Here is a 27,872-nt window from a genome sequence, read left to right as displayed (position 1 = left end):
GGAGGTCTTCTTTCAGCCCTAAACACCACTGAGAACATGCTGATGCAAAAACGCAGACAGAAGGGAGAGGAGAGAGAGAGAGAGAGAGAGAGAGAGAGAGAGAGAGAGAGAGAGCTGGAAATTCAGTATATTCATATGGTACAAAAAGGGTACCCACAATCTACAGCCAAAGGCTGCCTTCTTGAAAAGGTGTAACTCACCAAAACAGTCCTAAATTTGGACCCATTCCCTAGTGGAATGAATGACTAATACAATGAGCACTTGTGCCTTATATAGGCCCTTTGGACACTTGGAGAACTGGCCGGCTGCTGTCGGCCAACTGACTAGACATTAAATTGAATAAATTGATGCGCCTGCAGCCTGGTACAACTGACACTCCTGTGTGCAGCCGACAGCCCCTGTCTTGCAGGCGACAGCCCCTTTGGTACAACCGACAGGACATCCTCTTCATGTCCTTCTCCTAGTCCACTACTACCACCTCTACACTTTATGCTCCAACTTCTGGTTCTTATCATCTTTTTCTGGTTGCCCCTTCTAGACCAGCGTCAGGATATGTCCATGGGCAAACATGCACATGACATCCCCCTGTGCTAAACTTGATGACGGGATTCCAACCTGTTCTTGGATGACTGTCATCATCCCACTCTATTCCCGGAGTCCCTCTGTCATCTATCCATCTCCAACAATCCTTTTCACTAAAAACCCGGCCTGGTCTCCAAAACCACTCTGACTGTAAATAAGATCTAAGCATCTATTTCCTCCAGTCCCCAATCCGTTTCCTACCCTGACTCTGAACACTGTCTTGGTCTTCATTCCTGAGAAATGTGTCTGGCACTCTCACATCACCCCTTGGAGGATAATCCTCCCTTGGGACCGTTGCCCGAGAACTTATTTGGCTCACAGGACTGCCATCCCCTCTGGCTTTGTGGAACACCACCAACAAACCTCCTGGGAGCTCTTCCCGATCCTGTGTTCCTTGCCTTGGGCTTCGTATCCGTGTACTTTCCTGTACCTTGGACTTGTACACCATCATATGGGACTAAATCAGTGTTTAACTTTGCTGTGATGCTCTGATACCAATGTAACACGCAGCTCTAGGGGTCTTCTTTCAGCCCTAAACACCACTGAGAACATGCTGATGCAAAAACACAGACAGAAGGGAGAGTAGAGAGAGAGAGAGCGCTGGAAATTCAGTATATTCATATGGTACAAAAAGGGTACCTACAATCTACAGCCAAAGGCTGCCTTCTTGAAAAGGTTAACTCCCAAAACAGTCCTAAACTTGGACCCATTCCCTAGTGGAATGAATGACTAATACAATGAGCACTTGTGCCTTATATAGGCCCTTTGGACACTTGGAGAACTGGCCGACTGCTGTCGGCCAGCTGACTGGACATTAAATTGAATAAATTGATGCGCCTGCAGCTTGGTACAACTGACTCTCCTGTGTGCAACCGACAGCCCCTTTGGTACAGCCGACAGGACATCCTAGTCCACTACTACCACCTCTGCACTTTATGCTCCAACTTCTGGTTCTTATCATCTTTTTCTGGCTGCCCCTTCTGGACTAGCGTCAGGATATGTCCATGGGAAAACATGCACATGACAATCTGGCCACTACCCGGGACAGCAGCACACCCTCTGCTACAGGCCACCGTGGGACAGCAGCCCTCTTTGCTATCATCTGCTGGCCACCTACATCAGGGCTGACTTCAGTGTTAACATCTGCTGGTACAGGCCGCTTATCATCTGAGCCTTACATTGTTTACATCAGCCTGTCCTCAGGCTTACATCAGCGTTTTATCATCAGGTGTACATCAGCGTTTACTTCAGCAGCCTCACATCAGGCTCACATCAGGCTTTTATCGGCACTTACATCAGGCTTACTTCTGCACTGTTATCTGCGTTTTACATCAGCATAGATCAGCGCCTACATCAGCACTTCATCTGCGTTTTACATCAGTGTTTTCATCAGGGCTTATATCAGCCTTACTTCAGCGCATACATCAGGGCTCACATCAGTGCTTACATCAGCATTTTGCCACAGCCCATGGGACAGCAGCCCCCTCTGCTATACATAGAGCATATCAGCGTTTTTGCCTCAGCTCTCACCATCGGGACAGCAGCCAGCCCACTCTCTGCTACATCGGGACGGCAGCCCACTCTCTACTTCAGGTATGCAGCACCCGTGTCACCAAAGCTTGCACCACTCGGGACGGCAGCCCTCTCTACTTTAGGTACGCAACACCCATGTCACCAGAGCTTGCACCCTTCAGGTCTTGCAACACCATTGTCATCAGAGCTTGCTCCACCACCACCATCACTCACGACAGCAGCCCTCTCTGCTCTTCATCGACCACCTCAGGTACAACAGCACCCTTGTCATCAGAGCCTACATCACCTCATCTTCCGCTACCACTATCACCTGACAGTGCCTCTGCTTCCGCGGACACGAGCCTTCGACACCAACCACCACTCGGAGTGCTTTGCCTCACATCGACGAGAGCCTTCGTCACCGACCATGCTTCAGCTCCGGCATCATCTCTGCTTCTGCACTGGTCATTCTACTCAAAGTCACCTCACACCTAAGGGCTCTTGTACATATCATGCTATGTGGTTTTGCTCTGATCTCTCGTACATCTCGTCCTTTCGTCCTTTTGCCCTCACATGGTATCAGAGCTATCGTGAGCAAAGGGATTGAAGACCTCGAGAGCACACAGCATGGATCGCCTACCCGCACTCCCGGAGGACCGATTCTTCTAACCACAAGATGCAGAAGATCAACCCATGTACATCCACTCATCCTCTCCACCTTTGCCATCACAATCGCCCTCTCTGACTTTATCAGATTTTGTTTCCAGAGGGGGATACATTCCTTCTGCCATTGTGTCTGAGTGAGACCCTGGCATCCTTCATCTTCTCTCATGGTCCCCTTTTTTGGCCTCAGAGGGGGTGTGAAGAAGACACTATCTTTCCCAGCCCTAAAAAGGGATTGTTCTAGGTATTTTATATTTTATTTAAGGTTTTTTGTCTTGGCTGCTGGCCTACACCTTTTAGGGTGACCAACCAGCACCCCCCCCCCCCCTCAGTATATATAGCCTTGCCTATCTTTTATCATTGGTGTACCACTTCATTGTTACATCCGGTACCATCTGGCCACTACCCGGGACAGCAACACACCCTCTGCTACAGGCCACCGTGGGACAGCAGCCCTCTCTGCTATCATCTGCTGGCCACCTACATCAGGGCTGACTTCAGCGTTCACATCTGCTGGTACAGACCTCTTATCATCTGAGCCTTACATCGTTTACATCAGCCTGTCCTCAGGCTTACATCAGCGTTTCATCATCAGGTGTACATCAGCGTTTACTTCAGCAGCCTCACATCAGGCTTTTATCGGCGCTTACATCAAGCTTACTTCTGCACTGTTATCTGCGTTTTTCCATCAGCATAGATCAACGCCTCCATCAGCACTTCATCTGCGTTTTACATCAGCGTTTTCATCAGGGCTTATATCAGCGTTTATATCAGCCTTACTTCAGCGCATACATCAGGGCTCACATCAGTGCTTACATCAGCATATCTTCTGCATTTTGCCACAGCCCATGGGACAGCAGCCCCCTCTGCTATACATAGAGCATATCAGCGTTTTTGCCTCAGCTCTCACCATCGGGACAGCAGCCCACTCTCTGCTTCACGTACGCAGCACCCGTGTCACCAAAGCTTGCACCACTCGGGACGGCAGCCCTCTCTACTTCAGGTACACAGCACCCGTGTCACCAGAGCTTGAACCACTCGGGACGGCAGCCCCCTCTGCTTCAGGTACCCAACGCCCGTGTCATCAGAGCCTACACCCTTCAAGTCTTGCAACACCATTGTCATCAGATCTTGCTCCACCACCACCATCACTAGGGACGGCAGCCCTCTCTGCTCTTCATCGACCACCTCAGGTACAGCAGCACCCTTGTCATCAAAGCTTGCATCACCTCATCTTCCGTTGCCACTATCACCTCAGAGTGCCTCTGCTTCCACCGATGCGAGCCTTCCACACCGACCACCACTCAGAGTGCTTTGCCCCAAATCGACGCGAGCCTTCATCACCAAACGTGCTTCAGCTCCGAAGTCATCTCTACTTCTGCACTGGTCTTTCTACTCAGAGTCACCTCACACCTGAGCGCTCTTGTACATATTTGCACTCACCATTATATATATATATTCACTCACATATTTCATGCTGTGTGGTTTTGCTCTGATCTCTCGTACATCTGGTCCTTTCGTCCTTTTGCCCTTACAATCAAATCATAGTCCAGGGGAAGCTTGGTGAGGATAAGTGCAGCCAGCTAAGAAGAGGACAAAGCAGCACCCATAGCTAGTAATTGGTCATGGATAACCTTGGCATTCATGAGGAACGACTGCATTTACCTGCCTTCAGAGAAAAACAAACCGTAGAGCTACCCTTGCAAGGCAACTGCCCTCATCAACGAATCTCGGACAAAGAGATCCTCCAATTTAGACCATACCTGATGAGCACTAGTGAGAGTTTGCACGGCCGGTGAGTTCTCCTCTGTGATGGTTCGCACAAGCACAGAATGTGCCTTCGAGTCCCGATTCTCCTAGTCTTGTAATTCTGCAGCAAATTTATCCTTCTGATCTTGAGTCCACCTCCTAGAGTTTTGAGCACGCTCGGGCTTCCTTTAGTGCCCTGAACAATATCCCACAAACCCTTGTGGATGAACCAGATCCGCATTTGAAGCTTCCAATGGGCATAGTTGGGTCCTTTCAACTTGTCATCCTTGTTCGTACAGGGGGGGAGCCATATCCACAGCAACAAGAAACACAGATCTCAGCTCTCAAACACTTCTTTCAAGTGCTTTCCAACGAAGCAAGGCTCTAGAACCAATCAGCCCCCTCTCAAACCTGAGAGAGGAGGAGGCTGGACATCAACAAAACAGTCCAAGAAACCACCGGAAACCTCTTACCCAAAGGGGAGGGACTCGTGGAGGCAGAAGGAAATGTACAGCCACTTATCCGGCAACTCCACATGCAAGAGAACTTACCAACAACTGATGCCAGAGCAAAATTTGCAGCCAAAAACTCCAACACTTGTCTCTGTAGAAGAAAACGCAGCCAAGAACCTGGCCGACGGGCCTCTGTAGGAGAAAACGCACCCACCAAACTGGCCGGCAGCAAGACAAGGGCTGGCTGGACCAGAAAACACAGCCATTGTTCGGGACTGATCTGCAGCCAAGAGGAGCTTGGGCAGAAAACGCAAGGAACAGATAAGAAGGCGGGCAGATTTGCAAAAAATGGAGCAGCCTGAACCTAAGCGAGTGATACCATGTTGAAGAATGCACAGGCGCAAGCATAAACAAGACGAGAGAGAGGAGAGAGAGTTGTGGACCAGATCACCTTTTATATTAGCTTGAAGCTTTACAATGGCAATAGGCCAGCAAGAGATGTTGAACTTGTGCAAGGGAAGTGGATGATTTAGTGAATAATGGGGGATAATGGGGGATTTCCTTCTATAGTCCACGTGTGAGCTAGTCGACTAGCACAAGACAAATAAACAGGAGAAAATTACATCAAATACCAAATAAATGGTACAACCCAAATACACTGAGATGCATAAGTTCAAACAGCCCCTCTGCAACTCATAGTGTGCAAGAGTCGGAAGAAGATAAGTCAATGAAGATGCAACCATGGACCCTCCAGCATCGCGAATACTGGAATCACCTCAAAGAGAGCATCCACTAGCCTCTGTCTCCTCGAAACAAAATGCCACCACGAATAGCAAGGAACTTTACTTGGCCACGAATTTCCACACAAGTGTGCAGTGAACTCCAAAAATAGATGATGAGTTGCTGGACACACCGCGCCCATAATCCCTAACAATGGATGGTGAACACATCACGTCCCAAAAGCCTCAAACAATGAACTCGGAACAAATCCAGTTCAGAATCTCTACTACAGGAAAGATAACCATGTCCTGCCAGATTTCTAATGCTTGGAACTCTGAATCACGATCCCCATGCACCAGTAAGTGGAGCTGCAATCAGTCCCCTCTCCCACCCACAAGCGTCCTCTGGTTGGAAGCACATGGGGGAAACTGCATGTGTACTAGAGAAGTACACCATCTAGGTTCTCCTGAGTCGGAAGCACCCTGGAAGCCCTAGAAGTGGTACTAGAATGTGTATCACTATCCTTCGTCGTGTCTTTGCCTTTTCTCTGAGATGATTACTCTTCTTCTTGTCCTTGGACAAATGTCCTCTCTTCCCCGCAAGAGAAGCAACAACTTCGACCTTTCTTCTGGACTGAGGAAAGTGCCTGGTCGGAACTGTTGACTAACACCTTCAACTTAACCTGTGAAACGAGAACAGATTCCTCCTCTAAAAGTAGGGAGCTAAGATCATCAAAATCCAATTGAGTGGATGTGACCTCGCAACGCAAAGATCAAGAAATCACATCATAGTCCGGGGGAAGCTTGGTGAGGATAAGTGCAGCTAGCTAAGAAGAGGACAAAGCAGCACCCATAGCCATTAACTGGTCATGGATAACCTTGGCCTTCATGAGGAACAACTGCATGGAACTGCCTTTAGGGAATAACAAACCGTAGAGCTACCCTTGCAAGGCAACTGTCCTCATCAACGAATCTCGAGCAAAGAGATCCTCCAATTTAGACCATACCTGATGAGCATTGGTGAGAGTTTGCACGGCCGGTGAGACTTCCTCTGTGATGCTCCGCACAAGCACAGAATGTGCCTTCAAGTCCCAATTCTCCCAGTCTTGTAATTCCGCAACGAATTCATCCTTGTGATCCTGAGGACGCTCGGGCTTCCTTTCAGTGCCCTGAACAATATCCCACAAAGCCTTGTGGATGAACCAGATGTCACCAGCTTGGACACTTCCCAGTATGAAAGGGGTCTGGTGGACTCCTGGATGTCTAAATATTTGGAAAGTACAAGCTTTGGGAATGGGAGATTATCCTAGAATACAAAGAACCACACTCCTAAAATTTAGGAGAGTTGCTATTTTTGGCCCAACTCCGATGGAAATTCTGTTCACGTCATTACATCTGGAACTGAGCAGATACCAAGAGTTGGCAAAGTGCCTATGACAAAATGTTTACTAGTTGGGATATTTTTAAAGGTAAAGATTATGGGAGAACCCATCTCTTAGATTGGGACGTGTGGCAAGAAAATGGATCAAAGTGAGACAAGTGGCCTCACACTTGTCACTCCAGCTATTGTGTGGCTCTCCACTTGTCATCATAGCCTTCTCTTTCCATTTTCACTCATGGGAGCCCCAAATCTATAAATTGGAGCCCTCTCTCTTCATTAAAGGAGACTCTCTTGCTGCACACTAGCCTCTACCACCGTTACAGCCTGCCCTAATGATGGCTACTCTCTCTCTCTCTCTTGAAGGCTGCCCATGAAGAATACCGGCTATTGGGGACTGTTTTGGAGACTTCCATCGCGAAGAAATATTGAAATTTGAAGGCAAGGGTATTTAATCATTTATTATGATTTCTAGCCATTGTACTTGTTGTACCAGCTGGCCCTTGTACCTGCTGTACCAACCACTTGTTAGAAGTCATCTCCTGTCTATTTTTATACACCAGGGCCTCTGTTGTGGGTGTGCCCGCCCTGTATAGGTGTTTTATCATTTATGTGGATGATCTCATTCTCACTAGCGGTCATGTGGAGCACATTGGAGTGACGAAGGCTACCTTGTCAAAGGAGTTTGAGATGACCGACTTAGGCTTACTCCACTTCTTTTTGGGATTGGAGATCTGGCAGACCCAGAGGGGGTTTTTCGTCTTATGTTCATGAGTTGCTTGAGGCCTTTGGGATGGAGAACTGCAAGCCTATTACTTCGCCGATGGACCCGAACACAAAGTTAACCGTTTACTGATCCTTGTGAGCCAGTTGATGCCTCGCAGTACCGGAAGTTGGTTGGTTCATTGATCTGGTTGCTGAACACCAGATTGGACTTGAGCTTCTCCGTGGGGCTATTGAGCTCTTTCATGCAGACGCCATTGAAGTCTCATTGGGACGCAGGATTGCGGATCTTGCGGTATCTGCAGAGTACGAAGGATCTAGGACTCTTTTACACAGGAGGGGTTGGAGTCAGACTCCAAGGTTGGAGTGACTCAGATTGGGGAGAAGATCTACTTCAGGATACAGTTTTACCCTCCGCTCAGGAGCAGTTTCTTGGAGCAGCAAGAGGCAGCCAACTATTGCCCTCTCTTCGACAGAGGCAGAGTATCGGGCTGCTTGTGGTGCTGCTTGTGAGGTTGTGTGGCTGCGGAGGCTGCTAGGCGAGATTGGGTTTCCACAGAAGGAGCCCACAGTCATCCAGTGCGATAACCAAAGTTGTATAGCTATTGCTCAGAACCCGGTCTTCCATGCCCGGACCAAGCACATAGAGATACAGTATCACTTTGTACGTGAGAAGATCTTGACTGGTGACATCTTGTGTCACCAATTGGCCGACCATTTGGTCCATCTCCAGTTTTTGCGTCTCGTTCACTTGAGGCCAGGCCAGTGTCTCGTGTGAAGAGGCCAGTATTTTGCTGACATGGACGGGAGCCAGACTGGTGCCACCCGTGTGTTAGCAGGATGGTGTCGTATGGACGGGAGCCAGACCAGTGCCACCCGTGTATGACCTGGACTGTGTTCGATCCATGGGATTGTCACGCCATGGAAGAGCCAGTATTCGTGCCGTGTTTTGCCTATGGGACTGTCACACCATAGGGAGACTCGTGCCTGGAACTGTGTCTTACCTATGGGACTGTCACTCCATAGGAAGACCAGGTTTTTATGTTTTATGTCGTGCCAGTTTTGTGACGACAGATATTTTGTACTTGTTCCATGAACGGGAGATATGTTCATGTTACTATTTGCACATGCACACATATTTTGCATGTTTGAAACTGTTTTCGCATGACATGTATTTGTGTGTTTGCCTGCTTGACGTGTTACTTACTGAGCGGGGACGCCTGCCAGTGAGTCGTGAAGTCTGCTCTATATTCTGACAAGTTTTGGTGCATGTGAACAGGTGGTAAGTATGTCGCACTTGTTGTTTTTAATATTTTATTCTAACCCCTTTGTTTTATAAGGTTAGGTGTTCACATTTATTTAAAAGTGGGCACCCCCTTTGGGCACCCACTTAGGGGCCAAGGTGGGGAGCCCCACTTTTAAGTGAGTGTGGGGGTGGGCATGGTCACCTACCCCCACTAGTCCCCCCACATGCATGCGTGGAAATCTAAAGTTAACTTCACCTTAATTTTTTTTATAACAAGGGACTCTCTCCTTCAAGCGTAAACATCCATCGCTTCTATTTTTGCGTTTGTTCATCACCCTACGCTTGCATCGTTTGCTGTTGACGGCTGAACTTTGTTCAAAGGGAGCTGTGCTACTGCACACAACAGGCGCATGCTCTCAAGAGGGACCATCTCCTCCAACGTTGCTGACGGCTGCACACGTCTCACGCTACGCTTCTTGCACAGAGGCGGCTGCCACCTATGTTTCTGCTCTGCTACAGCCGGCTGCTGGGCCATCTCCTCTTTAGGTCATAACTAAGCGGCTGTACACAGCAGCCAGGCCACTACAGCAGCACAGAGGCGGCTGCTCCTGACTACAGCGTGCTGCCTCTGCTCCTACAGGCGACAGCCTACCCTCTGGCTGCGCTGCCTATCCTTTTTGCAGGCAGCTGAGTGTATTCTTTTCTTTCATCTTCCTTCCTACAGGTGGCTACTCCCCCAGGCGACAGTACCTGCAGGCTGCCCATCCTCTACCGGCTGCACCTCTCCAAGCCACGCATGCCCCTACAGACGGCTGTGGCTATGCACTTGTGTTCCGGCCAGTAGAACACTGCCCTCAGGCAACTTTGTTTGGGCTCCTCCACTCTGCGGCCAGGCATCTCCTCCCTTGCAAGTGGATGCTCCTACTCTCACAGCCGGCGGCTGCGCTTTTTGCGGGTGTACTTATCTTGGTGGCAGCACTAAGTTCACCACGAGGCAATTGTTTCTTCAACAAGGGTGGCTTCAGAATACCACAGGTATTGGTTTTCTATCAACCATCTACAAGTAAGTGATTTTCAGATTTGAGTAAAGTATTTTATGTTTAAATCTGATAAAGGATTCATCCCGCTCGGCCAACACCTGTTCGGTGCCGGGTTGTCCAAGCTATATTGGCAAACCTCGGTCCAAAGGTGCTGAGATCGGGAGAGCCAGGCGTTAGTACGAGAGCGCCTGTTTGTGCGTGGTCTCGGAACACCAGTGAGGCGCTCTCCGCGGAGTCCAGTGAAAGCACAGGACCGTAGCGATTGGACCACACTAGTGGTCGTTCTGCTTCGAGCTTCTACATCGAAAATCGAGCCTATTTGTTTGGTACTGTTTTCATATGTACATGGACATTATCTGGTTCTTGGAACCCATGGAGCATTGTATTCATTAAATACTCCCAATAAATATATCATATATTGAGGGGGGGGTCGGCCCGTTCCGGCCCTAGTGCTGGTGTCCATCTTTCCATTTCATTTCATTTAAATTTCAAGTTGTTTTAAAGTTGTCCATTTCAAATTTGTGGTTTCAAAGTTGTGCTATTAAGCTTGTGGGTGTCCAACGGAGTCTTTCCCACTTGACGGGATCGGTTTCATTGGTATCAGAGCATGGTTGTTTCCCTCTTCCTGGTGGGGAAACGAACCTGTGTACTAGACATCCCGCTTTTAGCAAACTTAAAACACAATGGACAGCCAAGGCAACCCTTTGGAAGTGCCAAATTCGAGGGGTCCATCTAGTGCTTCTCGTGGGTCTGATGCCCTGCGTGGTAGGCACAAGCCCCTTGAAAGGGTTATGGATAGTGAATCCAAGGGTCAACTGTCTCCAAGAAAGACAGTTATGCTTGAACAAGAGCCTGAAGCTATGAGGGCTGAAATGGAACATATGAGAAAACTTTTGCAGGCCCAAGAGCAAGAGTTAAAGTTCTTGCATGAAGATCCACATCTGCAAAGTGCTATTAAAGCCAGGAAGGCTGATGCTATGGTTGATGTAACTTTTGAATCAATGGCTCGTGAAGTGGGCAAGAAACCAAGGGAGTTGGCACTTGCCTATCTCCTTCGCAAAGGTGATATCAAAGAGGGGGATGACGGAGAGCTGAAATTCAGAAATCCACCTCGTTTGAAGCATGGAGATCCCGCATCCCAGAGGCTGAAATCTTTTATGCAAAAGGAAGAGGTGACTGTCACCTCTCGACATGCATCCTCTCCACAAGGCACAAAGCCTGATAGATATATGTATGCCAGTGCTCATGGAGGGCATGAAAGTCACATGCATGCTAGACATGTATCTCATGGTGACAGGTCTACTTCCAGAAAAATTTTGCCTTCTGAGTTGTCTCATGGAGAGACAATGCCTTATGCAGGTAAGTCACATGCATCTGAGTTTCGAATTCGTGGAGCACATGCCACCGTGCCCCATGAAGCTTCTATGACGGCCCATGGAGCCCATGCAGACAGGGCTACCCCGTTGGATAAGGGGAAATGAAAAAGAGAAGACCATGAGCCTCATGCCAGGAAGCTCAAGGAATTCAAAGCAGGTGATAAATCTGTTAAATTTGATGTCTTTCATGGTGAACATGATGCTTCTAAGGTGTTAGCATTTGTGGCACAGTTCGACATTGCTTTTAGCGATGAGGACTTTACAGAAAAGTCAAAGGTGCGCCATGCTAGCATGTTTTTGAAAGGGACTGCTGCTCATTGGTGGATCACTGAAAAGATCACCAAGGATCCCATCTCCACTTGGAAGGAATTCAAGGATAGATTTTATGCTCAGTTCTTACCACCCAATGCAGAGCAAACTCTCACTCAAAAGTGGGACAGGCTGGAACAAAGAGACAATGAAAGTGTGCAACAGTATGTTAACAAATTCTGGAAAGTGTTGCTGGAAGTGACTCCCTTCATGCAAATCACAGAGGATGAAAGAAAGAGGAAGTTTCGTTCTGGACTGCAACCAGCATATAGATCGGGTATTGAATTGCACCCGAAACATACGTTGCAACAACTCACAGCTTCTGCTCTTGCTACGGAGCAATTGGTGCTCAAGATTAAGCAGGATCAAGGAGGTTCCAAGGGAAAAGACAAGACTGTCCCAAATCAGCAAAAGGGTGGACAGCCACCTAAAAAGAACTTCCGGGAGCCTTACAAGGGTGGTAAAGCTGAAAATAACACATCTAAAGAACAGGGCCCAAGAAAGAACAAATTTGGATTAACCCCGGAACAAAGAGAGCAATATGCTAAGGATGGAAAATGCTTTTCTTGTGGTAGCAAAGACCACATGTTTCGGCAATGCCCAGATCGCAAATCAAAGCACGAGGACAAGCACTCCAAAGCTAATGTACATGCAGTTCCTGATGTGCAAGGTAATACAGGTCATGATGCAAAAGAGCGTATGGTTTGCAAGGCTTGGGGGCAAATCAAGGATCAGCCCGCACTCTTCATGTTTGATGACTGTGCAACTGACAATTTCATCTCTATGCAAATGGCAGCTGCATTGGGTATTGAGGTTGAAAACATGGGACCTCAGATTGAAGCCGAAGCTGCATTTATTGGTAAAGAGGTGCAGGTTACCCCTTTGATAGGGAAGTTGCGCATCCATATCCAGGGCTACCTTGATAATAAGCATTTTCTTATTGCTCCACTGAATGGATGTGATGTATTGTTGGGCAAGCCGTGGCACCATAGGCTTGAGCCCCGCAAAGACTACAAGTCCAATATGATTTCTTTTATGCATAAAGGCCGCATGCATTTTATTGATGCTGGCAAAGAAGGGGATTCCATCCCACTTGTATCACACATCCAAATTAATAAAGCAATGAAAAAGAGTCTTTCAGCGTACTTGGTTTTTATGCGTGATAGTCTTGTGCCAAATCATCAAAATGTGGATGCTATGTCTAATGATAGGCTGAATTTTCTTAATGCATTTGTTTTGCTGACTCGTTGCCAGGTGAATTACCTCCCCAAAGGCCCGAAGATCACCGTATAGATCTTGTACCAGGTAGTTCTCCACCTAACAAACCCGCATACCGAGTGAGTGCTGCACAACAAGAAGAAATTATGAAGCAGGTAAACGAGCTTTTGGAGAAAGGTTTGGTTCAGCCCAGTTCCTCACCTTACTGCTCTCCTGTGCTTCTTGTTCAAAAGAAGGACGGATCATTCCGTATGTGTGTAGACTATAGAGCTTTGAACAAGCTTACCATCAAGAACAGATTTCCTATTCCACGTATTGATGATATCTTGGATAAGCTTGATGGTTCGGCTTGCTTTAGCAGACTTGACTTGAAGAGTGGTTATCACCAGATACGCGTGGTGCCACAAGATGTCCATAAGACTGCATTCAGGACAGCCTTCGGATTATATGAATTCTTGGTAATGCCTTTTGGTCTCACCAATGCTCCTGCTACTTTTAATCGTATGATGGATAGGATTTTCCGACCCCATCGCAAGTTTACAGGAGTCTTCTTTGATGATATCTTGGTTTTCTCCAAGAATGAGCAAGAACACAGAACTCATTTGGTCACAGTGTTCGAAGAGTTGCGGAAGCATAAACTTTTCGTCAATGCCAAGAAAAGTGAGTTTTTCCTTTCAGAGATTCATTATCTGGGTCATATTGTATCCAAAGATGGAGTTACAATGGATCCTGCAAAGATAGAGACCATTCGGAATTGGCCCGAATTGCAAAACGTACATCAAGTACGTACGTACTACAGGCGTTTCATAAGGCATTTCGCCATGATTGCCACTCCTCTACATGATCTCACGAAGAAGAAAACTTCTTTCAAATGGACTTCAAAGGAACAGGATGCTTTCTTGCAGCTCAAGCATGCGATCATATGTGGTCCAGTATTGATTGTTCCTGACTTGCACAAGTCATTCGTGGTTGAATGTGATGCTTGTGGTGATTGCATAGGAGCTGTCCTAAATCAAGAAGGGCATGCAGTTGCATACGAGAGCCGTCGTTTGCATGATGCTGAACTTCATATGGATATCTATGAGAAAGAGCTCTTGGCTGTAATTCACGCCTTAAAGATTTGGAAACATTACCTTCTTGGGGCTGAATTTGTAGTCAAGACAGATCATCAAAGCTTGAGATACTTTCTATCTCAAACCAAGCTTTCAGAGAAGCAGATGAGAATGGCAAATTTTCTTTCCATGTTTCATTTTCAGATTGTGCATACTCCAGGAAAGAAAAATGTGGTGGCCGATGCACTATCTAGGAGGCCTTATGTTGCTGCAGTCTCAGTGGCCTCTCATGGAGATCTATCTGCCATGAGAGATTTGTATCATTTGGATGCTGATTTTTGCCATATATGGACTGATTTGATGGCTGGTCATTCACATGCCTCTTATGTTATCAACGAGGGTTATCTCATGAAGGATAATTGCCTATGTGTGGTGAAGGATTTGCGTCCAAAGGTTATGGACGAATGTCACGCTCCACCTTATGCTGGTCATAGAGGTATTATGCCTACTACTCGCATGATTCAGAGGTATTTCTTTTGGCCAACCATGCGTAAAGACATTGAGGCTTATGTGCGTGCATGTATTACTTGCCAAAAGGTGAAATTTGACAGGCAAAAGCCTCCAGGTTTGCTTCAGCCATTGCCTATTCCCTCGCAACCGTGGATTTTATTATGGATTTGCCTAGATCCCAGCATGGGAATGATGCTATTTGGACTATTGTGGACAGGTTTAGCAAGCAAGCTCATTTCTTGCCCGTCAAGAAAACCATTAAAGCTGATCATATGGTAAAGCTTTTTCTTGCTAATATTTTCAAGCATCATGGTATGCCTAAATCCATTGTTGGGGATAGAGATCCCAGGACTACAAGCCTATTTTGGAGGGCTTTGTTTGATAATATGGGTACTAAGCTTGAGTTTTCATCAGCTTATCATCCCCAAACGGATGGCCAAAGTGAAGCTGCAAATTCAGCCGTGTTGGATTTGTTGAAGTGTTATGTGGCAGATCAAAAGAGTGCATGGGAGAAGTATCTTCCACTTGTTGAGTTTGCCTACAACAATACGATCCATGCTTCCACGGGCAAGGCTCCGTTTGAGATTATTTATGGCAGAGTGGTTTTGCCACCCATCCTTCGTACTAAGGATGAGATTTTTGCAGCTGATGAATATGTTCGTGACTTGGATGTTGCCTTTGGTCAGGTGCGGACAGCCATTGCAAGATCTCAGGATAAGCATAAAATGGCTGCTGACAAGCATAGAAGGGACATGGAAGTCAAAGAAGGTGATTGGGTATTGCTGAAATTTGAGAAGGCTAGGCTTCGGAAGAGGCCAGGACGAGAAGGATCATATCCTAAGCTTTCTCCGCGCTATTATGGACCCTTCAAGGTGATTCACAAGATCAATGAAGTGTCCTACAGGATTGCTTTACCTAGTCATTGGAAGATTCACAATGCTTTTCATGTGAGTCTATTTCGGAAATATGTGGGGCCAGATCCTGATGAGCCTATCACAGAAGATCCGCCAGAGATTGAAGAGCTTGAGGAGATCCTCCAGCCAGAACAGATTGTTTTTCACAAGGAGAGAAAGCTACCAGCAGGAAAGCTTTCCAGGAGATACCTTGTGAAGTTTAAAAATTATTTGCCTATTGATGCCAAGTGGGTAAATGAGGATTATTTTGCAGATTATCCGCAATTGTTGCAGGCATATCTTGAGGCTTTTTAGTTGAGGTCAACTCTTCAGAAGCCCGGGGGGATGTCACCAATTGGCCGACCATTTGGTCCATCTCCAGTTTTTGCGTCTCGTTCACTTGAGGCCAGGCCAGTGTCTCGTGTGAAGAGGCCAGTATTTTGCTGACATGGACGGGAGCCAGACTGGTGCCACCCGTGTGTTAGCAGGATGGTGTCGTATGGACGGGAGCCAGACCAGTGCCACCCGTGTATGACCTGGACTGTGTTCGATCCATGGGATTGTCACGCCATGGAAGAGCCAGTATTCGTGCCGTGTTTTGCCTATGGGACTGTCACACCATAGGGAGACTCGTGCCTGGAACTGTGTCTTACCTATGGGACTGTCACTCCATAGGAAGACCAGGTTTTTATGTTTTATGTCGTGCCAGTTTTGTGCCGACAGATATTTTGTACTTGTTCCATGAACGGGAGATATGTCCATGTTACTATTTGCACATGCACACATATTTTGCATGTTTGAAACTGTTTTCGCATGACATGTATTTGTGTGTTTGCCTGCTTGACGTGTTACTTACTGAGCGGGGACGCCTGCCAGTGAGTCGTGAAGTCTGCTCTGTATTCTGACAAGTTTTGGTGCATGTGAACAGGTGGTAAGTATGTCGCACTTGTTGTTTTTAATATTTTATTCTAACCCCTTTGTTTTATAAGGTTAGGTGTTCACATTTATTTAAAAGTGGGCACCCACTTAGGGGCCAAGGTGGGGAGCCCCACTTTTAAGTGAGTGTGGGGGTGGGCATGGTCACCTACCCCCACTAGTCCCCCCACATGCATGCGTGGAAATCTAAAGTTAACTTCACCTTAATTTTTTTTATAACAAGGGACTCTCTCCTTCAAGCGTAAACATCCATCGCTTCTATTTTTGCGTTTGTTCATCACCCTACGCTTGCATCGTTTGCTGTTGACGGCTGAACTTTGTTCAAAGGGAGCTGTGCTACTGCACACAACAGGCGCATGCTCTCAAGAGGGACCATCTCCTCCAACGTTGCTGACGGCTGCACACGTCTCACGCTACGCTTCTTGCACAGAGGCGGCTGCCACCTATGTTTCTGCTCTGCTACAGCCGGCTGCTAGGCCATCTCCTCTTTAGGTCATAACTAAGCGGCTGTACACTGCAGCCAGGCCACTACAGCAGCACAGAGGCGGCTGCTCCTGACTACAGCGTGCTGCCTCTGCTCCTACAGGCGACAGCCTACCCTCTGGCTGCGCTGCCTATCCTTTTTGCAGGCAGCTGAGTGTATTCTTTTCTTTCATCTTCCTTCCTACAGGTGGCTACTCCCCCAGGCGACAGTACCTGCAGGCTGCCCATCCTCTACCGGCTGCACCTCTCCAAGCCACGCATGCCCCTACAGACGGCTGTGGCTATGCACTTGTGTTCCGGCCAGTAGAACACTGCCCTCAGGCAACTTTGTTTGGGCTCCTCCACTCTGCGGCCAGGCATCTCCTCCCTTGCAAGTGGATGCTCCTACTCTCACAGCAGGCGGCTGTGCTTTTTGCGGGTGTACTTATCTTGGTGGCAGCACTAAGTTCACCACGAGGCAATTGTTTCTTCAACAAGGGTGGCTTCAGAATACCACAAGTATTGGTTTTCTATCAACCATCTACATGTAAGTGATTTTCAGATTTGAGTAAAGTATTTTATGTTTAAATCTGATAAAGGATTCATCCCGCTCGGCCAACACCCGTTCGGTGCCGGGTTGTCCAAGCTATATTGGCAAACCTCGGTCCAAAGGTGCTGAGATCGGGAGAGCCAGGCGTTAGTACGAGAGCGCCTGTTTGTGCGTGGTCTCAGAACACCAGTGAGGCGCTCTCCGCGGAGTCCAGTGAAAGCACAGGACCGTAGCGATTGGACCACACTAGTGGTCGTTCTGCTTCGAGCTTCTACATCGAAAATCGAGCCTATTTGTTTGGTACTGTTTTCATATGTACATGGACATTATCTGGTTCTTGGAACCCATGGAGCATTGTATTCATTAAATACTCCCAATAAATATATCATATATTGAGGGGGGGGTCGGCCCGTTCCGGCCCTAGTGCTGGTGTCTATCTTTCCATTTCATTTCATTTAAATTTCAAGTTGTTTTAAAGTTGTCCATTTCAAATTTGTGGTTTCAAAGTTGTGCTATTAAGCGTGTGGGTGTCCAACGGAGTCTTTCCCACTTGACGGGATCGGTTTCATCTTGCTACTTTATTGTTCAACGGAGGACAATGCGGCGGACCTCTTCACGAAGTCTCTACCTCAAACTACGCTCAGGCGGCACTCCAGCTCCCTTGGGTTGATTACACAGCCAAGAGCTGAGAGGGGGTGTCTATTTTTATACACCAAGGCCTCTGTAGTGGGTGTGCCCGCCCTGTATAGGTGTTTTATCATTTTTCCTCACTCCCCGTACTTTTTCCCCATTTTTTCGTGGTGTGGATGGATGCCAGATGTTGGCAGGAGCCTCTGGTGGCTGGCCGACTGTCCATTCAGCAGTCATGTGGCTGGCCGACTGCCTATTCAGCAAGCGTGGAGATTTTCTACTGGCCGACTTGCTTTATGCAGTCGTGGAGGGCCATCATGCGCTAGCCGACTGCATCTATGGGGCATATAAATATGCCCCATGCTCCCCACCACTTTCTCATTCAGTTTTTTGCTGCGGGATCTTGTGTATAGAGAAGAGTTTACACACCTATTTCTCTGTGTCTCTTGTGCTGTCTATTTTCTGCGCTCTACTTGCTCTTGTCAACCCAAGTTTGGTTATCATTTCCGCTGCATATTCTGACACCACTGTACTGGTTGTACCAATCCTTGTACTTGTTGTACCCATTGTACCGACTGTACCAGCTTTTGTACTTGCTGTACCAACCACTGTACCTACTGTACCAGCATTTGTACTTGTACCAACCACTATACCAACTATACCAACCACTTCTGTACCAGCATTTGTACCTGTTGTACCAACTCTATTGCATGAAGACCCGTGGTTTTTGGGAAAGAATCAGTACCCACACGGAGGTATATGGATTATATTGTTGGTTCAGCATTTCTACAGCCTGTGTTCCGGCTTGGTAGCCTCGTGTTGGGCTGTGTTATGGCATTTGTATGTGGATAATCCGGTATCTCCCGTGGGGAGAGTAAGGCCCTCAAAGCTAGTACATGATATTATTCTCCTTGGGTAATAAAATACTCCATATCTGGCTCTCAGGACTGCCATCCCCTCTGGCTTTGTGGAACACCACCAACAAACCTCCTGGGAGCTCTTCCCGATTCTGTGTTCCTTGCCTTGGGCTTCGTATCCGAGTACTTTCCTGTACCTTGGACCTGTACACCATCATATGGGATTGATTCAATGTTTAGCTTTGCTGAGCCTGATGCTCTGATACCAATGTAACACGCGGAAGCTCTGAGAGTCTTCTTTCAGCCCTAAACACTCCTGGAAAACCATCTGATGATGCAAACACAAATATAGAGAGAGAGTAGAGAGAGAGAGAGAAAGATGTGCTGGAAATTGAGTATATAGATATAGTACAAAAAGGTACTCTTACACACAGCCCTAGGCTGTCTTCTTCTAAAAGGTGAACATCACCCAGAACTGTCCCCCTATGGGACTCCTAGAAACCCAATCCCTAGAGGATTGAATGAATTGAATGATGAGCCTCCTAGCCTATTTATAGGCCTTCCACAAGACATGTGAAACTGGCCGACTACTGGTCGACTAGTCAACACTCCATTAAATGCTCAACCCGACTTGGCTTCTTCTTGTATCTTCATGCGCCTGCAGCCACCTAATGGTACAACCGCCTCTTGAAGTGCAGCCACCTCAGATCAGGTGCAACCGACAACAAATCTGCAGCCGACTGTCCTAGTCCTGCCTTGAATCCAACGCAGCTGTTCAGTGCCACCTATCTCCAAGTCCATCACTGATTCTGCTCCTGAGGCTCCTAAATTCTGGTTCTATTGATCTTTTACTGGCTACCCCCTTCTAGATTAGCCCTGAGAAGGTACATTTGTGACAAAACTTGGCTTTACACCGGCGTCTTCCATCTTGTGACTTTGCTGCTTCTGTGGAAAACGTTAACACCTTGGTTCTACCTAGTGTATAAAACACTGATCGAGACAGGTGAGGGGCCACCTCCGTCTTATACAGCAGTTGTCCGCAACTGTATAAACCTGATACCACTGAGATATCCTTCCAAAAATAGCAGATCCACTACCCATCAGTAGTATTACATAAGTCCAGCATTAAAGCTATAATTCCAGATCCACGATCCTAAGTCAGATACGGACACAAGAGCCAACCGTATCAAGAAACTGAACCCTTATCCTGAGTCGATAACTCTGATAATAACCAGACACAGGCACAAGAGCCAACTGTGTCCCAAATATCCATAAATCCATAAGCCGCTTTTCTGAATGTTCAGGGATGTTGAATCCTTCCCAAAACATAAGTACGAAATGAGCACTAGGGTTGCTAGTCATGTGCTGTCATGTCAGGCTCCAGAAGCCATACATGTTTCCGTCATGTCAAGCCTCAGAAGTCACACATGTCTTGTCATGTCAAACTTCACAAGCCACACATGTTCTGCCATGTCAAACTTCGCAAGTCACACATGTTACCATGTCAAGCCTCAGAAGCCACACATGTTCTGCCATGTCAAACCTCACAAGCCACACATGTTACCATGTCAAGCCTCAGAAGCCATACATGTTACCATGTCAAGCCTCAGAAGTCACACATGTCTTGTGATGTCAAACCTCACAAGCCACACATGTTCTGCCATGTCAAGCCTCACAAGCCACACATGTTACCATGTCAAGCCTCACAAGCCACACATGTTCTACCATTTCAAGCTTCACAAGCCACACATGTTACCATGTCAAGCCTCAGAAGCCACACATGTTCTGTCATGTCAAGCTTCACAAGCCATACATGCTCTGTTGCCATGTAAGTGGACTCACACCAGAGTTCTTCCTGGGGATCCATCCACATACATGCAAAAGGAATGTGCCACGGTATGATTGATGTGAGAAATCCTTCTCCGCAAAGTCACCACAATAAGCACATGTTCACACAAGCCAGCGAAGCTCAACTCGCACACTGTGGTCCAGGACAGCCCTACATATCTTCGACCAACCATACGAGCGTAGAATACTTACTATGTTGGTTTCAAAACAACCCATATACTAGAATCAGCCAATCCATGATACTCAAATAATTCATAATCTTGTAACCGCATATGCGACATATTCTAGCGTCCCATACCACTAGAATACCCCCCATATGAGATCCTTGTGTAGGCGATAGTTCTAGCATCCCATACTACTAGGAGCCTCCAATACACAAGACCAAAACCATAAACTATTTATCAAAACCATAGAGAAACATTTTCCATAATCAAAATGTTTTCCAACGAAAACGCCTTTCAGAAACAGAAATTTTCCTGAAACACATCTCAAGATAGACATGAGAAACACTCTCCACTTGCGTCAGCAAGGGAGTTTAACATGTATAAAATTCCACATATTGGCAAAAAGCATCAACTTGGTAAAAATCAAAGTATACTTAGCTTTTCTCTGCCAAGATTCGTCGTGAAGCCAAAATACATATCTTCTCGGCATATACATAAGATACCTTGAGATATAGCTCCATATAATTCGCTTGCACAAAATTTGATTTAAAATCCAGAATAGTCCATATGGAACGAGTGCTGAACATGGGCACATAAAACAAACTCCATACTTCGAGGATAAATTCTGTGAATCCATAATTCCTTATGCCAAGCTGTCTACTGCTCATGCTCTGGACATATGACTGCTTCCATAAGCCCAATAGACAAACTGATGATTACTGTAGTTCCCACTTTTGATCTTTTCTCTTTCTCATTGTTGGAAGGAAGCCTCTGCTTCCGAGAAAGCCTAAGCTCTGATACCAATGAAACCGGACGGGAACCCGGAGCGATGGACAGACACTTCAGATGCCCAACAAAAGATGTGAAGACGCAGCGGAAATGATTATTAACAATACTAAAAGGAACACAACACTGAGCCGGAATGGCCGGCCCCCCATAGGAACTTCTTTATTGATTGAGAAGCTTTACAAAATACCAAGGTGCGGGTGTGAACAACACCAGATCTTTCCACAAACTTCCTCAGCAAACACTTGCACAGGAATCAAAACACAATCTTGTTTCTCCAAAAACTATCCCTGATTGGCGCAACTGTTGTACCATTGTACAACCTGAGCAAAAAGGGAGAGAAGTCCTGCCTGGCCACTGTACCACTCTACGGCCTGCCGCAGTACTTCGATAAGTCCACGATCCACAAAGATCTTCCAAGATATGTGCAAAGATAGTTCAAAAACAGCCCTCAAAACTGTCCTCAAAATCTGGTCCAAATCTGCCCTCAAGGCTGGTCGGTTACGCTTCACACGTGCGGCCTGTACTGTCCCTGTACAACTGTACAGACAGGTCTTGTTGGCAGCTGAATTTCTGTACGATCAGTGTAGAGGGAGTGGAGGGAATCAGCAGTGTCACTTGCAGCCCCTTCTGCTGCGTACGGCCAGCAAACAAATCAGCCTACAGCCTCTGATCGGCCAGCAAAACTGATCAGCCTGCTACCCCCTTTCGTACGGCCAGCAAACTAAACTGGCGAGAAAGCGAGGAAAAGCTGGCGCCTGCTGAAGACTGGGTGAAGAGGGAGCAAACAAAACCTAAGCGGCCAGCACATCTGATGCTGAAGGTCCTATATGGCCACAAAAACAGAGAAAAAGCCTACCCGTCTGCTCCAGCCTAGAAGAGAAGGGACTACTACCCACTATACGGACAGCGCTCAGGAGAGAAGAAGGAGAGGGAGAGAGAACACTTCTCAACTGCTGCCCGCCTCCTCGTGTTTATCTGCGCATCACTTCCCTTTTATATAGTTGACCCCCTCCTCTATTTCCAGCCTATCTTTGCTTTTCCAACGTCAAAAGTGGCAGACCCTCCAAATATACCACAAACCTCTCTTTTGGGAGATAAAAGAGGCGCCCACTTATAGTGTTCACACATGGTTAAAAAATTTAGGTCCACCTCATATATATATATATATATATATATATATATATATATATATATATATATATATATATATATATATATATATATATATATATATATATATATGTGTATGTATGTATGTATGTATGTATGTATGTATGTATATGTATATATGTATATATATGTATATGTATACATATATATATGTATACATATATAAACATTTGAAAAAACTAGTTGCATTTGTGTATACATATATAAACATTTGAAAAAACTAGTTGCATTTGTAACGACTGGTGCCTCAGCAATGATAAGTCATAAGATAGGTGCAGTGGCACAGTTTCAAGCATCAGCTTCACAAATTATGGGCATGCATTGTATTGCCCACCGTGAAGCACTTGCAGCAAAGGATGGTTTTCCATCGAATCGTCATGTGTTTGATTTTGTTGATAAGGTTGCGAACAAGGTATATGCATGGCTAGGGAAATCAGCAAATCCATATGTAAAACTTTGAAACCTGATGCATGAGTATCATATTGTAGACCTCATGCATAAGCCTTATGTATTAGGCTTATGCCTTAAGGTCATGCATAAGCCACCAAAATTTTATGCATGAGCCTTATATATGTATACATATATATATGTATACATATATATATATATACATATATATATATTATATATATCTTGACCAAAACCTCTCTTTTGGGAGATAAAAGAGGCACCCACTTATAGTGTTCACACATGGTTAAAAAATTTTAGGTCCACCTCATATATATATATATATATATCTTGACCAAAACCCCACATGTCCACCCACTTATAAGTGTGAACATGTATACTTATAAACCATAAAAGTGAGTAAAATCCTGTAAACGCATGTCTTGTAAACCGCCTTCAAATAGAAATATGCCAGATGAGCCTTCACACACGTTCTGTGACAAAACTTGGCTTTACACCAGTGTCTTCCATCCTGTGACTTTGCTGCTTTTGTGGAAAAATTCCCGTTCACACCTTGGTTCTACCTAGTGTATAAAACACTGATCGAGACGGGTGAGGGACCAAATGGTGACATTTAGACTAAGCACTTTAATCATCTGATCCCCGAATGGGGCAGGTCAACAGTCAGTGTAGATAGGGTCTTAGTTTGCCATTTTGGAGGGCAAAAGGCCACAGAATTTGTAAAGTCAAAGACATCATTTTGTATCCTACTAATATACCAAAAACACATTCATTTCCCTCCTCTGTCTGTCTAATCATTGCTTTTGCATTAGTGTTCCTAATCAGTAGGCTTAGGGCTGGATCAAGTAAGTCAAGGCTCCCAGTATATACATCTTGATTCTTGATAAGATTGGAACTATCCAGGTACAACATCACCGGTGAAAGGTAAGCAAGTGGAAGTGCCACAGGCATCAACTCCGACACTCACATGGATGTTTTATACAGGGCCAGTACTGTGGCATTCTTCTGCCAGAAAACAAACCTCCCCTGAATTTTATCAGGAGCACTCCAGTACTGTTTTATACAGGGCCAGTACTGTGGCATTCTTCCACCAGAAGACAAACCTCCCCTGAATTTTATGGGGAGCACTCCAGTACTGTTGCACTTGCCCGCAAATGAAATCAACTAAAATCCTTGGTAGATTAATTTTACTCGCTTGGCTGCACGCTTATTTATTAAGAGGGGCCAAACCACGAATGAGGGGCCAAACCTCACATACACTCGGGGGCTTTATCACTTTGTACAATAGGGCTCACAAATGGCCAGAAATCTGCTAAATCCTAGCCCTGCTTAAGGGTCGTTTTCACTTTTAATCCTATGCCAAGCCTCAGTGGTGAAGGAGGAAGCCCTCTCTCATGTTCGTACAAACACTACGGGCAGGATATCAAATCACAGCAGCAAATGCAATGAGTTTCTGCAGGTTCTATATGTGTCAAAGCCACTGTAATCATTTTTCACTGCTTTTGGTAAGCACATTGGCAGTGTACAGCAACTTTATCTTTCACAACTTACACTTGAACCCAATCATCACCACCTGCAGATGGAATTTCAACTTACAGCAACAAACACAATCCACCCCTACAACACAATTTATGAAGGCAAAAAACACAAGCAATGCATGTCCTAAAACAGCCAAAATTTATTAAGTCATCATAATGCAAAGAACCGTTTACACCTTTGTGCTGCAAAGTGTACCTCTCCAAGCTTAAGAATAACGCAAATTGTGTGGGGGGGGAGTAATGAAGTCAAAACTGCCATTTGTTTCATGTTTTGAGGAATCTTCTTTCGTAAAACCCAGTGACTTGATCAGCTACAGTCCACATAATGGCTTGGCCAGGCGGTATCCTCATCAATCTGGGCAATAGCCCTCTCCACAATGCAAGCAAACCCTCCTCTTTGTAAATAATCCTGATTGCATGGACCATGCCCGTGTATTTCGGCTCCCCTGATCCATCTGCAAACCTGTTTTGGGCCATTAATCGTGTCTTCACGACATCAAACGGACCAGTACATACAGGACCTAAAAAACCTGCCGCAAAACCTGATACCATTGACTGCCATGGTTGTAGAGTCCGACCATCCCCTTCATGCTTATTCCAAAGCAGAGAATCGAACGTGCTTTTGGCCGTGAACATTGCAGCTTGATTGACACCGTTTCTCATTACTGTGGGCGCAGCACCCGCCCACAAACCAAGAAGCCCTTCCTCACGCATGATTGTCCCAGCACAATGAATAGGGCCTTTATACCTGAGTAAGTGTGGGGACAATCCTCTTTGCTGCTGGAGACGAATTTTGACAACCTATAGACCAGAAAAGACTTGTAAAAAAGCAAACCCAACAATAATGAAGAACAACCAGAACAAAGGCAGACCCTAACGATAACAATTATAACAGCCAGGACCAGGCTAGATTGCCTTCACATGCAAGTTGTATCCTTATGTCTGTTGTGTCTGTACATGCATGTGTGTGGGCACGTGCCTGCCTGTGTGCATGTACCAGAGTCAGCACATGAGTGTACATCCACACACACACATGTACACACACACACACACGAGTATGTGCATACCGAGTGAGTACACGAGTGAGCATGTACCTGTGCACATGTGAGTGTGCATGCCAAGTGAGATGAGGGTGCATGTACACGCACGCGCACGAGCATGTGCATACATGAGTAACATGTTTTTCTCTCTTTTTTTTTTCTTTTTTCTTTTTTCTTTTTTCTTTTTGGGGGGGGGGTCACACAGAGAGAGAGAGAGAGAGAGAGAGAGAGAGAACGTGTGGATGAGCTTACCTCAAATGGGGTGACAATCATCAGGGCTTCAAGCACACCAGCACCAAAACCGGCAGTAAGTCTGCCGACAGGGCTGATTTGGCCTGTGTGGGTGTCTCTAAAGACCACCTGGAACACTGCATTGGACCCCATTCGGAGGGTATACTTGAGGGTGAGGTGGGTTGCAAAGGGAGTGAGCCCTTTCCAAAGGGCTCTCACCCCTTCTTGCTCGGCTATGGACTTTCCACAGTGCAGGATCCCCTTGTACTGCCCAGTCCTGTCCAGTTGAAGGCGAGTCTTGATAACATCAATGGGTTGTAAACAGCAAGCCTCCACGATCCCACCCAAAGATCCAGAGATGGCCTTCACATAAGCAGGTATAAAAGCCTCCTTTCTGCTGCTTGCAGAAGCTGGCTTCTCAGCAGCAGAAGAGCCTTCGAAAGCCATCGCCTATACATGCAGAAGCTTTAGAACAGCAAGCTCTCTCTCTCTCTCTCTCTCTCTCTCTCTCACACACACACACACACACACACATCAGAAAGGGCATTCCATGCAACAATAAACTCCACCAACATACACAAAAATGCAGAAAAGAGCATCCATACCTCCTGAGCTCTCACCAATCGGGCAGTCTACCTCATACCCTAAACTACAGCTTACATTATTGGTATTTGCAAAACCCCACCTGCTCGTCTCCTCTAAGGATCCGTGCAGGCGTCCAACGGGGCGTCAACAAAATAAAATTTACCCTCTCGCAAAACTAAATAATAAAAAATCTCTCTCCTTCAAATTTGGGCATCCAATATATATTCTTCTTTTCGATTAATTAATAAAGAGAAACGTACACCTTCAAGCTAGTTATTCACCTTCCATTTGTCAAGGCCAAAATTCAATAGCTCCTCTCCTAGAGAAATCTTCACACACGTGTAGGGGGGCCGGGCCACTCACACACGTGTAGGGGGCCACTCAGCAAAAGTGCACATGTAAGAGCAAGAGTGTCTCAAACAGGATAGAGAAAATCATGTCCTTGTCCCTCATGGAAGAGTAATTCTCCACTCCTTGTTTGAGCAATGCTAGGATAGGGCCATTAAGCTTTACTCCTCACCGCATGGTCTGGACTCGGCTTCCTATTGGAGAGATGAAGTTTCATTTGCTTTGGCCCAACTTAAATCGATGGCCCATGGGATTTGGGAACTCTGTATTCATTACACTAATTATGAAGTGCTTGTCCCTAGTCTTCTTCTTGGTCCACTTCATAGATGGAAGACTTTGGGCTTGCTAGGACCCACAATTCATCATAAGTGGAAAATTGAAGCAAGGTGTTTTAAGCTATTTAGAGAGAGAGAGAGAGAGAGAGAGAGAGAACCTTACTAGATGGCCAAGGAGTGAAAATTAAATTCAATGGGGAAGAGAACCTAGAGAGAGTGAAATTTAGCTAGTACACAAATCCCATATGGGGATAATTGATTCTCTGAAGCACTGCCGACAAAGTCAAATCGTATTGAGATGGGGGCAATTGATTCTCTGAAGCACTGCCGACTTTGTGGTGTAGAAAAGTCATATAGTGTGAGGCATTGAGAAGCACTTGAATAAGTGTTTTATTTTGTTATTTGTAATCTATACAAGATTAACCACAACCCTACCTCCCTCCATGTGGGCAAAGGAGGTGGGGCTAATTCAAAATAACTACTCCTCTTGCAAGCCTGAGGAGGAGCCAAATCTCACATCTTCCAATGCAATTTTGAATTTGAATCTAAAAAGATCTCATCTCACATCTTTCAATGAAATCTTTGTATACATGCTTACATACCTATAGATACACACACT

At 46.1% G+C, this 27,872-nt stretch overlaps 1 protein-coding gene across 1 annotated transcript; it reads right to left on the bottom strand.

Moving 5' to 3' along the window:
* Window positions 1-24,890: 24,890 nt before the first annotated feature.
* Window positions 24,891-26,812, bottom strand: MSFC1 (Mitochondrial substrate carrier family protein). Its single transcript, XM_086806686.1, has 3 exons — window positions 26,651-26,812; window positions 26,067-26,495; window positions 24,891-25,575 (listed from the first exon to the last, which is right to left on the bottom strand). The coding sequence occupies exons 2-3, from the start codon at window positions 26,490-26,492 to the stop codon at window positions 25,039-25,041; spliced, it is 963 nt and encodes a 320-aa protein (XP_086662812.1). The 5' UTR covers window positions 26,493-26,495; window positions 26,651-26,812; the 3' UTR covers window positions 24,891-25,038.
* Window positions 26,813-27,872: the final 1,060 nt, after the last annotated feature.

Source organism: Cibotium barometz, chromosome 12 (assembly GCF_041138505.1).
Source record: "Cibotium barometz isolate CiBa-2024 chromosome 12, ASM4113850v1, whole genome shotgun sequence".
Taxonomy (NCBI): Eukaryota; Viridiplantae; Streptophyta; class Polypodiopsida; order Cyatheales; family Cibotiaceae; genus Cibotium; species Cibotium barometz.
The sequence above is the reverse complement of the archived record's forward strand: the minus strand, read 5'-3'. Positions and strand labels throughout refer to the sequence as shown.

Bases quoted from the DNA above. Each gene is read 5' to 3' on its own strand.
- MSFC1 (XM_086806686.1), bottom strand. From the start codon at position 26,492: ATGGCTTTCGAAGGCTCTTCTGCTGCTGAGAAGCCAGCTTCTGCAAGC. The intron at 25,576-26,066 runs GTAAGCTCATCC...TCTGGTCTATAG, and splicing joins TGATTGTCACCCCATTTGAG to GTTGTCAAAATTCGTCTCCA.